At 40.8% G+C, this 21,026-nt stretch overlaps 1 protein-coding gene across 2 annotated transcripts in view; it reads left to right on the top strand.

The window, feature by feature from the left end:
* LOC104985724 (chromosome unknown open reading frame, human C9orf3) overlaps positions 1-21,026 on the top strand; it is a 424,441-nt gene that overhangs the window by 289,869 nt on the left and 113,546 nt on the right. For both annotated transcript variants that reach the window (XM_010836042.1, XM_010836041.1), the window contains exons 8-10: positions 1,827-1,929; positions 2,553-2,660; positions 14,923-14,966. In XM_010836042.1, the coding sequence (XP_010834344.1) occupies positions 1,827-1,929; positions 2,553-2,660; positions 14,923-14,966 (255 nt within the window). The remainder of the gene's footprint in view (positions 1-1,826; positions 1,930-2,552; positions 2,661-14,922; positions 14,967-21,026) is intronic.

Genomic DNA, 21,026 nt, shown 5'->3' with positions numbered 1-21,026 from the left:
CCTGCTAATAAGTAACAGGTAATAAGGAGTAGGTTTGAGAGTCAACACTAAGTCTTTCAGATTATAAAGACTATATACTTTGTAAGATCAACTAGCTTTTAAAAATAACCCCTCCATATATATATATATACAGTGAAATACTACTCAGCCATAAAAGATGAAAAAATGCCATTTGCAGCAACATGGATGCAACTAGAGATTATTATACTAAGTGAGGTAAGTCAGAAAGAAAGACAAATACCATATAATATTACTTATATACAGAATCTGGAGAAGGCAATGGCACCCCACTCCAGTACTCTTGCCTGGAAAATCCCGTGGGCGGAGGAGCCTGGTAGGCTGCAGTCCATGGGGTCGCTAAGAGTCGGACACAACTGAGCAACTTCACTTTCACTTTTCACTTTGATGCATTGGAGAAGGAAATGGCAACCCACTCCAGTGTTCTTGCCTGGAGAGTCCCAGGGATGGGGGAGTCTGGTGGGCTGCCGTCTCTGGGGTCGCACAGAGTCGGACACGACTGAAGCGACTTAGCAGTAGTAGTGGTATATACAGAATCTCAAGTGTGATGCAAATGAACTTATCTATGAATCAGAAAGAGACTCACGATACATAGAACAGACTTGTGGCTGCCAAGGAGAGTAGGGAGGGAAGAACTGGGAGTTTGGGTTCGTAGGTGCAAACTATTATCTATAGAATGGATAAACAACAAGATGCTATTGTATAGCATAGGGAACTGTATTCAATATCCTGTAATTAAACCATAGTGGAAAAGAATATGAAAAAAATATATATGTGTGTATAACTGAATCACTTTGCTGTATAGCAGACATTAACACGCATTGTAAGTCAACTCGATGTCAATAAAATACATTTTAAAACAACAAAAACCAAATATATAACTAAAAGTAAAAATAACCTCTTGCCTTTCTGATATGCCAGCCCTTGCCTTCCCCTCACCCCAGCACATGCTCTTCAGAGTTTGTCCAATAAGTGACTGGTTGTCGAACAGCTAAAAGCTGTAAATGCTTTGTCACTTACTTTGAATTTAGTTGTTGAATTGTCACTGTAACACAATTATATTTTATTAAGGAAATTTTTAAAAATATTTAAAACTGTAGAGCTTAATGGAAAACACTCTGATGGATAGTAAGAAGACTGGTTTCAATCCTTAATGTCACCATGAATCAAAACAAGCTGTGAGACCTTGGATACAGACTTAATTTCTGGGTGCCCATTTCTCTCATTTGTGAAATGAGGAGGTTAAAGTATGTGATTACTAATGTCTCTCTCTGTTCTAAAAACATGGGCCTCTAAGCCTCTTCTTGTTTTGCTTTTGTGATTCTAAAATGGCTTCAGAGTACAAATATTTCTTAAAGGAGCCTTAATTACTAAATGCAAATCAAGAGAAGTGGATAACATTGGGGCTTTCAGAATTTTTTGGAATATATAAGTTCTTTACTCTTCCAAGCAAAGCTACATTTTCCACTGTGTTTCCCAGTCCAACATTCCCACCAAAAGAAAAGTGTATAGTTTCTTAAATAATTCATATTGGAACTTAGATTCCTTGAGGGTCTGGCAAGCGTTAATCTTGGATAAGGTGATGTAAAATATTGCCAATAGCCAACCTCAGGTTGCCAACCCAAAATATAAGTCCCTCCTTGTTCAGTATATGAATTTATAACGTAAACCATTTAAAATTCTACCTGGCACTATTGAATAGAATTGACACTGTTGGGCAACTCTGTAAAGAAGAAATAAGGCAATATTGTGGTCCAAGTAGTTAAGAATATGCTATACTTAAAGAAAATTTTACTGCATCGTTTCAGACCCAATAAAGAAAAAACTGGCCACGTGAGTGACTCAGGATCGTCTGTCATCAGACATGGGCTTAATCCGGAGAAGGTCTTCATGCAGGTTCATTACTTAAAGGTAAGCCTCTCTGAGTGACAAAAGCCAGGACTTTTTAGATTTTACATGTGAACAGTGAAGGTTAGTAACAAGGTTGGGGCAAAACAAACATATCGTCAACATTGTAAATGACATTTGATTGAGCAGATTCTGATCGTCCAACAATTAAAGCATTTCACGCCCAGCATGAAGCATGAATCAAAGGAAGGGGAACTGTTCCCTTCCCTGTACCTCCCTTCTCCCCGCTTCACGTCAGCTTTGAAGAGCAGAGTCTTAAAATTGCTGTCAGGTTCCTACTAGAAGACAGAGTGATTTTTTTTAAGTATTTTAATTTGTAAAATCCTTTTCTGATAGCTAAAGGAGAGAGGAGCTGGTCCCCTTTTCCCTATTTGTCCGTAATGGACATCCAGGTTTCATGTAAGCTAAGGGCAAATGAGACAGTGACAAATGGGTTGAAACACAGTAGTTGTTCCTTAAGCTCCAAACCCAGCCCTACTAGTAACAACGCAAAGGGCTGCCTGGGCAGGTCAGTCCAAACGTTCTAGGTGAGCATAATTGCTGGTGGGTAAGTTAGAGTTGATTTTCTAAGTATTTTTCTGATGAACCCATGATGGGCATCTTTTTTTCTCCTTCCTTCCTTCTAGGGCTATTTCCTTCTCCGGTTCCTTGCCAAAAGACTTGGAGAGGACACCTATTTTTCATTTTTAAGGAAGTTTGTGCACACTTTCCATGGGCAGCTGATTCTTTCTCAGGTAATTAGTGAGTCCTCTTGACTCCATGATATACAGCTGGAGAGGGTGTGGCATGTGGTAACTAGATTGTGTATTAAAAAGTAGGGAAAAGATTTACGTTTCAGTGCAATAGGAAAAATAGGAAGTTAATGAAGTGGACACAGAAGTGTTTCTGGGAGGGTCATCACCCGGTCTTTTAGGACAGGCTGTAATCCAGAACTGTCCTGTGTGCACAGGGCCTGTGGGTAGTTGCACCTGAAGTGAACTTGAAAACCAAAAACAAAGCGATTTGCACTCTCTCCTCCACCTGGAATGAGCTTTGCAAGGTGGGCTCTTTCTCGTCCTCTGTCTTAGCTTCAACACCACAATCCCAGAGTCCCTCTCGCGGAACAGAAATGCGTCCACCCTGTTCTTCTCTCCCCGCTGCCCTTTTCATTGTCTTCATTGCCATCACCATTCTTCATAATTATATTTTCCTCTCCGGATTCATTTGTTTCTTTTCTCTCCCTTGCATTCTGTGCGTAAGCTCAATAAGGCCAGTCCATGCTCTTCATTTCACCAGTCACTGATTCACACACAGTATGTGCACCATATGTATTTGATAAATAGTTTAAAAACAAGATACGCTGAAATATTCAGACAGCCTGGCCTGTCAGAGAGAGCCTCTTTCAGCTTAGCCAGGTGTTAGGTTGAGCTGCACATTGCGAGAAAGTTATCAAAGAGGCAGAGGCGCTGAAAACAGCACTCGTAGCTGATGGAGAATAAAGGATGCAGTCTCAGCACAGATTGGACGGTTGTGTTTTTGTGTGTGTGTGTGTGTGACAATTGTGCTCATATACAGTTTTGAAGTCAAATTGTGCACAATGTTAGATGCAAAGGGTGTGCATGTGTAATCCAAACACACATGCAAGGAATAGCATGAGTGTGACACGACTAGATAGCTGTTCCGTGTCTCCACACTCTTTTTATTCTTTGGTTGAGATAAAGGGGCGTAATTCTAAACATGTATTAGGAAAGGGAGCTTGAAAACTGGCTCAGGAGTCTTATATGGTTGGGGGACTGACCCACCCAAACCTCTTCTCTCCAAGATACTGCAGAGTTGAAGGAGTGCGTTAGGTTTACCGTGGCCATTCTCGTAACAGCTTTGCGTGGAACACTTAATGCTCCCTCTACCAAACTTTCCATTTTACTTTTGTTTAACTCTTTTGAATTATAGCTTTATTGTTTTCTCATAACAGCCTTATTGAGATACAATTCACATACCATAAAATTCACCCTTTTAAAGTGTACCAGTCAGTAGTTTTTAGTATATTCATAACATTGTGCAACCATTGCTGCTGATTCCAGAACACTTTTATCACCCCAAAAGAGATCCCACACCTATTAGCAGTCACTGCCCAACTTCCACCTCCCCCCAAGTTGTACACAACCAATCACCCACTTTCTGGCTCTATGGATTTGCCTATTCTGGACATTCCGTATAAATGGAGTCACATGATATGTGGCCTTGTGTGACTGGCTTCTTTCATTTAACATATTTTCAAAGTTCATGTTGTAGCAGGTATCAGTACTTCATTTCTCTTTTTTAATTTTATTTTCTAACCTCTTAAATTGTGATGAAATATACATAAGAAAATTATCATTTAAACCATTTTAAGTGTATAGGTAATGCATTAAGTACATTCACATTGTTGTCAACTATTACCATCATATGTCTCCAGAACATTTTAATCTTCCCCAAATGAAACTTGTATCCATTAAACAATAACTCCACATTCTTCCCTCCCCTCAGCCCCTAGCAACCAACATTCTATTTTCTGTCTCTGAGTTTGACTATTATAGGCACCTCATGCAAATGGAATAATATAATATTTGTATTATATTTGTATTATTTGAGTTAACAAAATGCCTTCCAGTTTCATCCATGTTGTATAGCATGTATCAGAATTTTCTTCCTATTTGTTTTTATTTATTTAGATCTATCACATAGCTTGTGGGATCTTAGCTCTCCAACCACGGACTGAACCTGAGCCCTTGGCAGTGAAAGCACAGAGTCCTCACCATTGGATCACCAGGGAATTAATTCCCTTAATTCTTTTTTAAGAATCAATATTTCCATAGTATACATATACTATACTGGGTTTATCCTCTCATCCATTAATTACCCCTCTTGGCTCTTGTGAATAATGTTGCTGTGAACATTAGTGTACAAATATGTGTTCGAGTCCCTGCCTTCAATTCTTTTGAATATGTACCTAGAACTGGAATTGCTATATTATATACTGATTTAATTTTTTTAGTAATTGCCATGCTGTTTTTCCACAAGGGCTACATTATTTTGCCTTCTCACCAGCAGTGCACAAGGGTTCCAGTTTCTCCACATCCTTACCAGCACTTGTCATTTTATTTTTTGATAATAGCCATCATAGTGGGTGTGAATGGTATTTCACTGTGGTTTTAATTTGCATTTTTCTGGTAACTATATTGAGGATTTTTTCATGGACTTATGGGACTTTTGTATATCTTTTTTTGAGAAATGTCTGCCTATATGCTAAATTGCTTCAGTCATGTCTGACTCTTTGCGACCCTATGCTCTGTAGCCCACCGGGCTCTTCTATCTATGGGATTCTCCAGGCAAGAATACCGCAGTGGATTGCTATGCCCTCCTCCCGGGGATCTTACCCACCCAGGACTGAACCTGTGGCTCTTATGTCTCCTGCATTTGCAGGCAGGTTCTTTACCCACTAGCACCACCTGGGAAGCCCTAGGAGAAATATCTGTTGAGATCCTTTTCTGATTTTTCATTTGGGTTGTCTTTTATTATTGAGTTGTAAGAGTATACATTCTAGACTCAAGTTCCTTATCAGATACATAACTTAAAAATATTGTCTTGCCCAATTACTCCTATGTTTGTTCTAAGAGCTTAGTCATTCTAGTTCTTATAGTTAGGTCTCCTACCCATTTTGAGTTAATTTTGTATATGGTGTAAGGTAGATGGCTCAGCTTCATTGTTTTTTGTGTGAATATCCAGTTGTCTCACTTCCATTTTTGTCATAAAGACTAGTCTTTCCCTCCACTGAATTGTCTTGGCATCCTTGTTGAAAATCAGTTGACCGTAAATGTAAGAGTTTATTTCTGGCCTCTCAATTCTAAATTCTATTGATCTCTATTTCTGTCCTTCTGCCAGTCCCACAGTAAGTGTGGAAATTATTGCTCTTTCAACTGACACATACTCATTATAAAAAATTTAATAAACAATACAGAAAAATACAATGAATGTAAATATCATTCAAAATATCACCGTCCATAAATACTTATAATTAATAGTAGGTGAACATCATTCTAGAAGTTGCATTTCTTTTATCCATTTCTATCTTTCTATATATGTTGTGTGTGTGTATGTGTGTGTGTGTGTGTGGTTAGTTGCTCAGTAGTGCCTGATTCTTTGCAACCCCATGGACTATAGCCCACCAGGCTCCTCTGTCCATGGGGTTTTTCCAGGCAAGAATATTGGAGTGGGTTGCCATTTCCTACGTGCCTGATCATACACACATTTATAGATAGATGTATTTAGAAATAGTTTTATAAAAATAGACTATGTGCTTTTAATGAAAAAATGTTTTAAATGTTACTTTACTTGAAATTAACACATGAAAAAGAAACTAAACTGAATATAAAAGACTTTCTTGAGCTTAAGATAAATAAATAAAGATAAAATAAAGATAAAAAATCATTTCCTAAAAGATTCTTCTACAGTTAAGAAACACAATTACAAAAAATCTTTAAGAGGTTGAAATTGTTCTTTTTTTCCTTTTGAGATATATATCTTAATTTTAGAAAGTGTCAATTTATTCTCCTATGTTAACATTAATATAAAAGATGAGGCAACCAGTAGTTATGTTTCAACTACTTTTTTCCTGGTTCTAGATTTTTCTTAATTAATATTTTTACATAGTTCATGTTTATATCATTTATATTGTGTGATGTTACTGTAATTTTCACAGTTGTATAGTCCTAGTTCTGTATTTAAAGGATTTCATTATTCACTAACAGTCATTTTACCCTGCTTCTATATTTATGAATGCTTTCTTTTGATTCAGCACTTTGTTAAATTGAAGTTCAAGTTGCTTGAGAATGTTTGCCTGTTGCCTTTATATTTGAATTACAAACTGGCTGGGTATAATATTCTTGGGTCATATTTTCATCTCCTCAGAATATTGTGGCTATTGCTCAACCGCCTTCTGGCATTAAATACTGCTGTTGAAACTTTTAAAGTCAGTCTGTTTTTTCCTCTTTATACCACTCAGATGACAGAAGAATTCTTTACCTTTGATGTTTATTAATTTAATCCAAAGTGACTTGGTGTTCATGAGTCTGCATCAGTTTTGTTTTGTTTTTTCCCTGGAAAACACTGCATCTTTAGACTCAACATCTATTCTTCCTTGTTTCAGTAAATTATCTTAATTGTATCTTTGAACACATTCATTTTTTTTTTCCCTTACAGGATGCTGAGTTTCAAGGTTACTGGTTATTTTTGTCATACCATCATTGTCCTCCATACATGTTATTTTCTAGTTATTTGGTTCTGTCTTTTTGTTCTTCACAGAATATGTTTATCTCAAGCAGTATTATTTTTATTATTAATGTTATTGTTATAACAGTATTATTATTTTTCTTTAATGGCTATTCTTTTCCTTGATGTTTCCATTTTATTAATGCTCCTATGGTGGTATTATTTTGGTCCCTAATTTATTTCCTTTGCTTTGAAATCTCTTCCTCTCATTTTATTGTTTTGTCATCTTGTCTTTGAGTTTTCATTTCATTGAATTTATGTTCTTATTCAGTTCAGTTGCTCAGTCGTGTCCAGCTCTTTGCGACCCCATGGACTTCCCTGTCTATCACCAACTCCTGGAGTTTACCCAAACTCATGTCCATTGAGTTGGTGATGCCATCCAACCATCCCATCCTCTGTTGTCCCCTTCTCCTCCTGCTTCAATCTTTCGCAGCATCAGGGTCTTTTCACCTAACATTCCAGGTTCCTATGCAATATTGCTCTTTATAGCATGGGACCTTGCTCCTATCACCAGTCACATCCACAACTGGGTGTTGTTTTTGCTTTGGCTCTGTCTCTTTGTTCTTTCTGGAGTTATTTCTCCGCTGATCTCCAGTAGTATATTGGGTACTTACCAACCTGGGGAGTTCATCTCTCAATGTCCTATCTTTTTGCCTTTTCATACTGTTCATGGGGTTCTCAAGGCGAGAATACTGAAGTGGTTTGCCATTCCCTTCTCCAGTGGACCATATTTTGTCAGAACTCTCCACCATGTCCCATCTGTCATGGGTGGCCCTACACGGCATGGCTTATAGTTTCATCGAGTTAGACAAGGCTGTGGTGGTCCATGTGACTAGATTGGTTAGTTGTCTGAGATTGTGTTTTCTGTCTGTCTGTCCTTTGATGCCCTCTCTCGGTGTCTACCGTCTTACTGGGGTTTCTCTGACCCTGGACCTGGGCTATCTCCTCAAGGCTGGTCCAGCGAAGCACAGCTGCCACTTCTGACCTTGGATGTGGGATAGCTCTTCTCGGCCACTCTAACGCCATTCCATGTTATTATTATTTTCTTTTAATTTATATTTTAGTGTAAAGCATTTGTGGAGAATTTTCTTCTGTGCCTTGGATTATGTTTTCTTCAAGACTACTGGATTCTTTGTCTTTTACATTATGCTTCTTATTTCTAGCTCTCTCTTTATGTGGGTTTTTGCTGTATTGGTTTGCACAGTTGCCATACTTTTTTCTTGCTCATTCTCAGCATGAGTTGCACAGTCCTGATCCTGTATTTATTCTCATATGTATTGGAACATTATCTTCGATTTCTTTTGCAATTTCTCTTAGACATGTTTTTCTTCCCCTCTGAGCTCTAGTTTTAAGCTTGGATATTATGCATGGAGAGGTGGAGGAGAAGAGCTCCACTGGAGCTGTGTATAGCCTTTATTGTAAGAATTTGGCTCCGCCAACTCATGAAATTTTGTTAAAGTTTTCCCATCCAAGATTCTCTTCACCTAATTTGGGTGCTGCTTTTTCCACTGCAGGTATTCTCCCAATTAATATTGTTCTTCCAATGCAGCTTGGAGCCCTAGAACCCATACAATTCATAAGAGTACCATCTTCAGTTGTTTATTTCCCAGGTTTTGCTCATCTCAATTGAGCAAACATTTTCAGTCCCTCCACAGACAAAAAGAGAGGAAAAATAAAGATATTCCTGTGTTTTTTCCAAATGTGTGGGTATTTGTGAGAACTTGTGGGGTTTGGGCAATTCACCAGTACCACTACAGCTAAGCGTGATGGAGGGGGCGGTGCAGAGGGAGGGTTGGAGGCTGTCTTGGAATGTTATGTTTCTTTCTTTAGTTTTTTCTTTGAAGTTTATGCCACAGGCTGTACTCTTTCCTTGTTTGGTTGCTGCTAGTGACATTTTTCAGAGAAGGCAATGGCACCCCACTCGAGTACTCTTGCCTGGAAAATCCCATAGACGGAAGAGCCCGGTGGGCTGCAGTCCATGGGGTCGCTAAGAGTCGGACATGACTCAGCGACTTCACTTTGACTTTTCACTTTCATGCATTGGAGAAGGAAATGGCAACCCACTCCAGTGTTCTTGCCTGGAGAATCCCAGGGACGATGGAGCCTGGTGGGCTGCCGTCTCTGGGGTCGCACAGAGTCAGACACGACTGAAGCGACTTAGCAGCAGCAGCAGCAGCGACATTTTTGCAAACTTTTAGAAAACGGATTGTGTTTTGTTGATATTGCTAGTTAGTTTTTGATGAGGAAGGCCATGATTCAGTTTCTATACAAAGAAGATCTTCAAATTCTTCTTTTTCCAATTGAATTTTGAATCCTTTCATTTCTGAACACCTCATCTACCCAGTACTTCAGAATTATCATCTTTCTACCTCTCAACTAAAATTGCTCTCTTGAGCAATGACTGATCCCTGACCGTTTCATTTCTTTTCAGCATTTATCCTGCCATCACTGTCCTTATTTCAATATTTTGATTATTTATATTGTCCCTCCTACTGTCCCCTCTCTATCACCATAGTGATTATTCATAAAACCTCTGACAGAAATTCCTAGTTCTATGTAAATATCAAGCCAGAGTCAGTTTATCCAGGAGAAGCTACATGCATCTGCTTTTTGTTGAAAACTTTCACCGGTACTATAAAATAATTACCAAATTAACCATGTGCCAAAATTGGTGTCTTTTAAAAAAATATTTTAATGCTTAATTTAGTGTTTTTAGGTGATAACCAAAATAAGCTATCTAGGGCTGACCTGGTCAGTATATAGATTATTAGGAGAATAAGAAATGAAAAAAAAAAAAAAAACTTCCCAAGGAATACATTTTTTGACTAGAGTATTGGCTTGCAACAGTTGTCAAGAATCTAGATAAAATTTCACCCCAACTCACTGTCCAAATAGCAAGAATGTTGTTATTTTTGTGTCTTTGGCTTTTATATTTTCAGGCATACTCTAGTGGTAAGAAACTAGGGCCCTAGTATTTGTTGCTAACGGACTTTGTCAGTGATCCTAGATCACATTAGTGCCTTAAGTCCTGTTAACGATCCTAGAATCAGTCTTCAAGGAAAACCCTCCTTGTCCAATTGATATTTGTAAGTTGCTTTTATAAAAATGCCAACATGCTGAAGTAAAGAGTGAAGACAGATGAAAGAATTGAAAAGAAGTGGTAAGGGAAGGAATACTCAAAAGAGACATCTTTCTTCTTAAACATTCTGTTGTGGAAAATGGGGAAAGGCTTCTACGATTAGTCCACTCCAGGTGTATATGCCAATTTCTGAATGGAACCAGGAAAACTAGTACTTTGTAGTCAAGATTACGCGTCCGTTCAGTTGCCCAGTCATGTCCGACTCTGCAACCCCATGAACTGCAGCACGCCAGGCTTCCCTGTCCATCACCAACTTACGGAGCTTGCTCAAACTCATGTCCATGAGATTATGTGTATGAATGGAATAAGAAGGACCGGTTGAGTTGATTCCACTGGTGGTACAAAGACTACCCTGGTGAGACCAAGTGTCTTCATGGATTGGATGGAGCACAGGATGGAAGAATGTTTACCACTGTAGACAAACGTTCCCTGCAGATACAGGCTTCATGTCTTAGGGATGTTTGAGGTATTGAGTTTTTGTGATTCAGTGTGATCCAGACATTACTTTGCCAACAAAGGTCCGTCTAGTCAAGGCTGTGGTTTTTCCAGTAGTCATGTATGGATGTGAGAGTTGGACTATAAAGAAAGCTGAGTGCAGAAGAATTAATGCTTTTGAACTGTGGTGTTGAAGAAGGCTCTCGAGAGTCCCTTGGACTGCAAGGAGATCCAACCAGTTCATCCTAAAGGAAATCAGTCCTGAATATTCATTGGAAGGACTGATGTTGAAGCTGAAACTCCAGTACTTTGGCCACCTGATGTGAAGAGCTGATTCATTTGAAAAGACCCTGATGCTGGGAAAGATTGAAGGCAGGAGGAGAAGGGGACGACAGAGGATGAGATGGTTGGATGGCATCACTGACTCAATGGACATGAGTTTAAGTAGACTCCGGGAGTTGGTGATGGACAGGGAGGCCTGGCATGCTGCAGTCCATGGGGTCACAAAGAGTCAGACACAACTAAGTAACTGAATTGAACTGTGGTCCCTTAGACCCGTCCTCCTCAGGACTGATTGGCAGCCTTTAGCTAGCTGTATGGCCTGCAGTTCTCAGCTCTGAGCAGGAAGAGGCAGATGGCCACCTGCTAAGAAGTGGGACAGTTACCTTTTCTAAAAAGTAAAGCAGAGCTTCTTGGGGACCTCCTATGCTTTTATTGTATTTACAGAAAATCTGAAACATTGTGTTCTGCAATTTTGTAAAGAAAGATCCAATTGTAATAGTAAAATGCAAAAGGGCAGAATTAAGGTTAACTCTGGATTTCCTGCTTCTCATGCAATTAAATTCTCCCCCTTGTCATTGAGTTAATGTAATTTTCCCCCCACTTAATAGAGCATAAATTACTGGACAAATATGGGATAAGTTGATATGGACTATAAGGAGATAATGCAGTAAAATTAGTAAGAAATTACAATTACAGTACTTGAATTTTTAAGAAGCAAGAATTCTGTCATTAAGCCAATGAAATATCTGCAAAGTAATCTAATAATACATCAGATTATGAAAAATTAATTTCTGATTCAACTTTTTTACAAAATAATTATTAATATAATCAAATCATGACTTTAAGAACCTCAATCAAAAATACTTCTTTGCTTTCTAAATATTGCTTTTGTTTCCTTTGATATTTTTTTCTCAATATACCCACTGCAGTGTATACTATATTGCATTCTATTTGGATTGTCTCCTTGCATTTTTACTGATGAATTTTTTTTCACTGAAGTATAGTTGATGTACAACATTGTGCTAGTTTCTGGTGCACTGCAAAGCGTCTCATACCTTCTTTTTCAGACTATCTTCCATCATAATTTACTGTGAGATACTGATATAGTTCCCTGCACTGTGTAGTAGGAGCTTGTGGTTTATATGTAGTGTTGTGTGATATAGTAGTGGTGTCTGCTAATCCTAAACTCCTAATTTATTCCTCCCCCCTTCCCCTTTGGTAACCATAAATTTGTTTTCTATGTCTGTGAGTCTCTTTCAGTTTTGTAAATAAGTCCATTTGTATCATTTTTTAAGATTCCATATATAAGTGATGTCATATATCTATCTTTGTCTGACTTACTTAGTATAACAATCTCTAGGTTCATTCATGTTGCTGGAAATGGCATTATTTCCTTCCTTTTTTCTGGCTGTGTAATATTCCATTGTGTGCATATATATATATATATATATGTGTGTGTGTGTGTGTGTCTGTGTATCTATCATATCTTCTTCATCCATTCATCTGTTGATGCTCACTTAGGATGCTTCCATATCTTGGTTACTGTAAATAGTGCTACTATGAGCATTAGGGGACTTAGACTGATACTGATTGAGAAGGCAATGGCACCCCATTCCAGTACTCTTGCCTGGAAAATCCCATGGACGGAGGAGCCTGGAGGGCTGCAGTCCATGGGGTCGCTAAGAGTCAGACACGACTGAGCAATTTCACTTTGACTTTTCACTTTCATGCATTGGAGAAGGAAATGGCAACCCACTCCAGTATTCTTGCCTAGAGAATCCCAGGGACGGGGGAGCCTAGTGGGCCGCCATCTGGGGTCGCACAGAGTCGGACACGACTGAAGCGACTTAGCAGACTGATACATGTTAATATTAGTTTTGTTGTATTTGTGTTATGTATTTTGGGTGAAGCAATAGGCAAGTAGAGTCTTAGAAGGAGAACAGAGGTTGCAAGAAATAAATCTTTCACCAGTGCTCTTAATAGGGAAATTCTGTCTCTGGAAGAAATGGACCTAACCACCCATAAACACATAGGAAGGGACAGCTGACTCTGCCAGTGTAGTGATGGCTATGCTTAATGCCATGATAGAAAAAGAACACCTTGTCATACAAATTGTTCGCAGATTTCTAGTCCCGTGTATTCCGTCTGTTTGTAATACAATGGTCTGCACTGCTGCTTGCATCTCACACTCTGAGTTCCATGGATCTCATCAGAGCCCTGTGCTGACCCTGGCTCTGCAGACTAGGTTGTGGTAGAGGCGTCCGTCTGAAGGGATGCTCATTTATTAATGGCAGTGTCATATTTTATCATCTGGGCTTACACATGTGCCCTCTTTAAGGACCAATTTAAAAGGTGATTTCCAATTTATTAAAAGAAAACCTGTAAGTTCAGGTCTTACTTATCACTCAATATTAAGTCCCTAGAAAGTTAAATATTGTTCTTGTTTGTTTCATGTTCTGTATTTACCCAAAATGTATCTTATCAAACCTGCAGATGAGGAAGGGTTGACACTAGGCTTACCCATTTAGCGTATAAAAATGTACAACCCCCATGTAAATTAAGATTTCAGATTAAGAACAAAGAACTTTTTCATGTAAGTATGCCCTCAATTTACCTGGGTATCCTATGTTTTATCTCACAAACGTAGTTTAGACCAAATCAAGATTCCAGAATAAGATGGACTGAAAAGATTGGTCACAATACACAAGATGCAGATCAAATATAAATGTGACTTTGAATATTCATATGCAAATATTTTTTAGTTCTTCTGATATTATGGGTATGTTTTTAAAAGAATCCTTATCTTTTGGAGGTATTTACTGAAACATTGGTGAAATTATGTTAACGTTTGGGATTTACTTCTAAATAATGCAAGAGGCAAGTGAGTGGATGGTGCAGATTGGCTATGGGACACTGGGTGTGTAAAGTTTAATTACACTTTGCTACTTTTGAATGTGTCTGAAATTTTCCATTTTCCATAGTAAAGGATAAAATGGGTATGTGTGTAAGTCATGCCCTTAGATTAAAAAAAAAATCTATTCTTGAAACATCTTAAATATCAAACAATTGAGGACTTGTGCCGTGGCACCAGAAGAGGCTGCAGATGGAGGCAGGAGCCTGTGAGCTATTTTGGGGATTGTGACATCTCTGTTCCTCCACTGGGGTATTAATTGTCTTGGTTTTTGTCTTTATTATCCATAGAGCAATGCAAAAAAGCCATTAGTTACTAGCCTCTCAGAGTTGGGATTATTCAGTATGTAACAGGATCTCTGATGGCTCAGTGGTAAAGAACCTGCCTACCAGTGCAGGAGACACAGGAGGCATGGGTTCAATCCCTGGGTTGGGAAGATCCCCTAGAAGAGGAAATGGCAACCCACTCCAGTATTCTTGCCTGGAGAATCCCACGGACAGAGGAGCCTGGCGGGCTACAGTCCATGGGGGTGCAAGAGAGTCAGAGATGACTGAGCAACTGAGCACAAACACACACAGGATCTCTAGGGAAGCTGATGAGGAGGAGAACAAGGTTAAGTTAGAGGGACAGTGCAGGGTGCTATGGCTGGCCTTTTGAAAATAGTTAAACATGGAATGAAATAAACTGTTGGGTTAGGTCAGAATAACAAACGTTACTTTTTTCAATTTGTTTGTGGTTTTTACAAAAATAAGTCTCTATAACTGATTGGACTGCGGCCCTGGTAAATGAATAAATTGAGTATATAGCCTAATATTTCCGTGTCAGCCTGCCTTCCCTAGCAGGTGAGTTGTCAGCAGCTGGGAATGCTCAATCTCTGGCATGACTCCAGGAAGGGTTATTTATTGATGGACATCTTTAATGATTTGCTTTTTTCTTCTTCCAGGATTTCCTTCAAATGCTCTTGGAGAACATCCCAGAAGAAAAAAGGTGAGGACCAATTTAGGAATTAAGGGCCCAGTTTTATTTTGAATGTTAAAAATGATTCTGCCATTGTTTGGCAAATTGCAGCCTGGAAGTTTAATCTTCCTCTGTTAATAGAGGAGGGACCTAGCCCAGCCAGCAGGAGTCCTGGGATGATCAACGGGACCTAGAAATATTGGGAGTGTGGACTCTAGGAGCCAGCACGAACAGCTGGAGACACTCTGTGGCCTCAGCTGCCATGAAAAAGAATGGAGAAGAGACAGTTCTAAAAGTTAGGGTGACTTGTTTTGGAATGTCTGAAATGTTTCAGATTTGCCATCCTTTTATTTTTAAAGTGAACATGCAAGGTTTGCTTCGTGTAAAAATCACATCGGATATGTCCATTATTGCTGATGTCAAGAACAACAGGTTACCTGCAAGAATTTTTCTTTTCTTTTATACTTGCCCTGAAATAACCTTTCAGGTCCTCTAACAGAATGGAGCAATTTCCTTAGGAACTAATACAAAAAACGGAAAAAGAAAATTAATAGAGATGGTATATTACCTCCTTAGGCTGTTACCCACGTCTGTTTCTGAGTAATGACTATACATTCTTTCAGGAGAACTTCTCAGAGCACAAATAGAGCAATTTTCATGGAGCTGACAAGGTGCATTTTTCATTTTGGAGATCTTTCTTTACATCCCCTTCCTAATAAGCTTGTGGAGTTCATTTGGATGTCCCAAGCCCTCTAGCTCCAAGCCCACCTTGGGCCCCCGCAAGCCCACCTAGATTTTATCATTGTGAATATTTATTATGACCCCACAAAGTAACTTTTGTTGTGACTGTGGATGTTAAGAGCAGCATCTCCATTGAACGGTGCCCACTGACCACCAACCTTCACCCTTCAAGAGGCTGCCTCGCCCAGTTAGGATCACATTTTGACTAGCAGACTTAAGCTTTTTAAAAAAATTTTTCCTTAAGAGTTGAGACTTCATTGCTACAATGAATGTATTTCAGCAAGAATACTAGAATATATTTTGAAACTCAAACATTGTCTTTCCCGCCAGCTAATCTCAGAATCTAATCCAGCTTTTGAAGCAGACTGTTCATCCTTTTACCGATGCAGCACATTGTACCAATTTTATCCAGCTCTCCGAAGGCCCCACGCCTACCCGTGGAGCCTCTAATCTTTGACTCCATCTCAAGCTGATCCTCAGACACATCTGTTAGGCATGTGAGCTGTGCTGAACAAGACAAAATTTTTCAGGTTAGACCAGCCAGTTAAGGTCCCAGGGCCAGCCCGCCTGTGTCATACTGCCTTTCTCTTATTCTCTTACTTCAATTAATTTTAACATTCTCTATTGAGTACCTCCTTCACCAGGTTTTAGGCTGGACACTAGGAAATAAAAAATTAATTCTATGCTTAGCCTTCAGGGAGCTCCTAGTCAGCTGCTAAAGATGTACATGATACAGGTCATGACTCAGGGTAGGGAGTTCTTTGGTGAACTTCAGCACGGAGATAGGGCTCAGCAGTCCTACGGTCAAGCCTTCAGGCCAGAGGTCTACTGAAGGTTTCAGGTAGGGGAGTGCCATCAGCAAGGTACTTGGGGGTGGGGGGCAGCATGGGAGAGAGATGGGATGGAGAGAACTAGATATCAGGAGACCAACCAGAGACAGAAACGGCAGCTCACTGAAGATCCAGAGCTGGGACCATGGGTGGATGGTGGCAGCGGGCTATAAACAGATCTCAGGAATACCCCCAGGAGTGCCGCAGTTAAGTTGGTTGATTGGTTGAGCTGAAAGGAGGAGTCCTGCACGATCTGACCTTTCTCTGTCTGCCACTTGGTTACATGCTGAGTTTAGAAGTCCTGGCGATCCAGGCAGCAGGTGTTTGGTCTCAGAAATCAGTATGGGGCAAAGGGAGGGAAGGTTGAGTGTTTGAAGGTGGAAGAGGGGAGATGAGACACCATGTTTTAGACATCTTCAGTGAGTGGTTTCTGTCCAGATGCTGATGAGACCAAGAAGAAGAAGCTAGGAGTGCTTATCCAGCGTGCCTTCCCCACCTGATAGTCCAACAGTATCAACAGCTGCCAGTTCTTTCTTTGCTCATAAGTTATTATGTTTTGTGCACACATTCACGTGTTTGTTTTAATTCAGTACTCTTCCTCCCCCTTGAAGCTGGGGAGTGCTTGTTTGTAAATGTTACCTCAGCAATCTTCATTAGCTACCCAAGCGCAGATGACTTGCTCTGATCAAGAAAAGAAGTAACCATGTATAAAGCCTTGAGGCATACACTGTTTGTATCCCCACGTAGGAAGGGAACGCAAAAACATAAATTACTGACATTTAAAAACCCATACAAAAAAATAAATAAATAAAAAATAAAAACCCTTACAAAATGTAAGTTGCAGTTCAGAACAAGAGCCTTTTCTGCTTCACACCCTGAACGTGGAAGCCCCCAAAGCCTGAGTCCCTCGAGAACTGCACTGCCTGTGTTCTCTGCACCTTCACTGTTCCTGACGCACAAGCCTTGCGCTTTCCTGTAGGCACGCAGATAGAAGGTGATCTTTAGAATCTCAAGGGGCCGAAGACAGAGTCAAGAGTGATAAAGACCTTTCTCCTGATCAGCACTGAGTTGATAGGCACAGGCAGCAGATATGGCTAATAGTCAGCACCCTATCCTTGTCATTCCACCCCCAGAAGTCAATTGACCGAGCAACATGCAGTACATACAGTGCTCTTTCACACACACCTGGGTCTTGTTTCTGTGTACTATAACATTAAGAAGTAGTACTGGTCACTTTCCCGGCCTTAAACACAACTTATTTTTCTAACCAGCATCATGCAGGGTGGCCAGCCCATTCCCTCCCTTGTGGCATTAACTACATGTGACTACGTTCAGAGCTCACAGGGTCTGGAGACCCACTCCTAAAACTCAGAGCTGCCTTTCAGGACACAGGTGTACAGCATGGGAGCTCTCTGGCCAGAGGGTGAGACAGCCGGCTGTTCCGGATACCCGGGAGGCCTCAGTAATGAGGCAGAAGCACTGTTCACTAGTACAGAGACGGCGGGCGTGCAGGCGTGGGTCTGTGTACTTTTAGCTGTCTGTATAAAATCAATTTCCATAGTGAGCAGACATGCAGAAGAGTAATTTCCTGTAAGTCCTGGGTCCCAGAGAAGTGGAAATGCTTCTGCTTGTCTGTTGTGATTATTTAAGCTCCATGATCTCAGAGGGGAAAAACTCACCATTGGCCTTGACTCTGAGTGTCTTGATTTGAAAAAGTCAGCTTTCAGCTTTACCACTGCTACATATCCAAGCCCAGAGCTGAAACTTCATCTGTACTATCATCTCAGTAATCATGATCAAAACAGGAAAAATATGTACATTTTAAAAAATAAAACATAGAGCCCCTTTGATTCCTGAAAATTCGGCATTTTCAGACCGTCTCCCATAATTTCCTTGGGAGGTAAGGCTACTTCTACTACTTCTGTAATGTTTACGTTTGTTTTTAGTGGATGGAGTCAATGCTTTGATCTTCCTCTCAGAATTTAACATCTTATTACACTTAAGGAATCTGTAAGTGGGCATCCGTGCAGTTTGATGTCTGCACTGAGACTGGGAGTCTAGAAACCTAGGTCTTTTCTCTAGCTCTTTCCTTTAGCCCGGGCTGACTTTGAACAGTTTTCTTATGCTGCAGTTTCTCCATCTGCTAAAAAAGCCACACAACAATTGACACCCACTTCACGAGGATATTATGAGGAATGAAGTGATAATGGTTATAAGGTGTTTTGAACCTTTCCAGGGGAAGGTGATCTGGAAACACAGGTTCTCTTCATTCACAGGAGAGTGTCTTTTGCTCCTGGATGCAGCTGAACAATGAACTCTCCTGTCCTCACACTCCTGCCCTCCCAAGGGTCCCCCTATCTCTTCTGAACTGTAATTGGGGGCAGACAAACAGGGCAGCCACAGCAGCAGCCAGGTCACCTTCAGCAGGAGAGATATGAGCAAGAAGTCAGCATTGGCGGAAGCCAGCACGGGCCTTCTCCTCTTGCAGGCTTGTCTGCACCGTAAATCATGAACAATATATTGTGAAGCCTGCATTCCACACAGGAAGAAAAGTGAGAGCTTTGCAGCCAGACAACACAAGGTTGAGTCCCAGCACTTTGAGCACTATCTAGAAGGCCCTGAGCAACTCCCTTAGCCTCTTGGACCTCTATTTGCTCATCTCTAAGATGGGGATAATAGTATTAGTCTTGTACAGAACCCTATCAGAACCCTGTGCCTGATAGGCATCCATTGAATGTTTGCCACATAGATAAGCTTTAGCCTGTTCTCAGTCTTCACTGGTGAAGATGTCCTCAGTCAGTAACACTCCAGGACTCAACTCCCCAGGCCCTGCCCTCCACCATGCCATCCCCTGACCGTGCCACCCCTAAAGAAGTATCTTTCAGCTAAAAGTCTCCAAAGGAAATTTATGTCCCTGTCCTCTTACTCACTCCTCCATGGGGATGCACAACAGCTGTTCACCAGCGGTTTTGTAAAACCGCCTGAAAATGGCCCTGTAGTCAGTCCCAGACTTCTCTTCTTCAGGATATTTAATCCCAGTTCCCTTGACCTCCCTTGTGGATCTAATGTGCTTACCCCTTTGATCATCACTACTGCTGTCTTCTAAATCCTTTCTAAATTCTTCATTTTAAGTTGTTGCAGGTTTAAGGATGCCCATTTTCCTAGAATCCACAACACAGTGCAGCTCAGTTCCGAGTGCTGCCGCCTTCCTGGGTATCTCCTGAAGGATGAGTAACCAGACCTTTTGTCCCTCCTTGGCTGGAAAGGAAGAAGATGAATGGGCTACTTAGAGAGAAGCACCAAAGAAGGATAGACGGGGATAAAAACAGACCCTTGCTTCTAAATTGGGTCAAACAGTTGACGTCACCAGCAGGGCCTCCATAGCTGCTCGAGCCCCAGGCAGGAGCTCTACACACCAGATGAACAGCCCCCTGGGTGCCAGACCAGGTGGGAACCGTCTGCATTTGTTCCAAACAAGAATGAACCTTCTTCTGAACATCATCCTCAGTGGAAGTTGCCAAATCCGTCTTACCTTCCAGCCTGGCACATGTCACTAGAAAGTAAAACAACCTCAAGTCCCCTTGGGCGCTTCTCCAAGTGGCCCTTTGACACCACTTTCGTCCTCCTGGCAAATCAGTTATACCAGGTGAGGGCATTTCCAGAGCCTCTTTCTATGGCCAAACAAATAAATCAAATCCAAGAAAGTATAATCACCTTAATGTGCTGAGAGATGCCTCCTCTCTTCTGGTCATCCCACCCCCACTCCAAGTATGCTCACGTGTGCACATGGGTGCGCACACCCACACACACAGGCATCTGAGGGCACGTGTGCATGCACACACATGAGCACACGCTTCCACACTCTCACAGCCTACAGATGAGACTCGGCCATGGGCACTGAGATGACGACAAAGAAACAGTGGGGAAGAGCCCAGGAATGGTGGCTCCTGGCCTTTCACAGCCAGTAATTTCACTGACCTGGGAACTGGGCAAACAGCCTAGGAGGATAGTCATCTTCCCCTTATTCACTTCTGGCCTCTTCCCTGTCTGGTCATCCCGCAGATGAGCATCATCTCGAAAATGAATCCAAACTAGTTTTTCTCCTCTCTGTGTATTTTCTCTTTGTTGAAATAGCAACAGTTGCCCCCTTCAACCACCTTTGCTTTTGCCCTGGGTAGGAAGACCTCCCAGGTCCTATCACTTCATGGCAAATGGATGGGAAATGTGGAAACAGTGTCAGATTTCATTTTCTAGGGCTCCAAAATCAATGCAGATGGTGACCACAGTTATGAAATTAAAAGACGCTTGCTCCTTAGATGAAGAGCTATGACAAACCTAGACAATGTATTAAAAAGCAGAGCCATTACTTTGCCAACAAAGGTCCATCTAGTCAAGGCTATGGCTTTTCCAGTAGTCATGTATGGATGTGAGAGTTGGACCATAAAGAAAGTTGAGTGCCGAAGAATTGATGCTTTCAAACTGTGGTGCTGGAGAAGGCTCTTGAGAGTCCCTTGGACCT

This window comes from Bison bison, unplaced genomic scaffold (genome assembly GCF_000754665.1).
Source record: "Bison bison bison isolate TAMUID 2011002044 unplaced genomic scaffold, Bison_UMD1.0 scf7180017864057, whole genome shotgun sequence".
NCBI classification, from domain to species: domain Eukaryota; kingdom Metazoa; phylum Chordata; class Mammalia; order Artiodactyla; family Bovidae; genus Bison; species Bison bison.
This window is presented reverse-complemented; position numbering and strand designations above follow the sequence as displayed.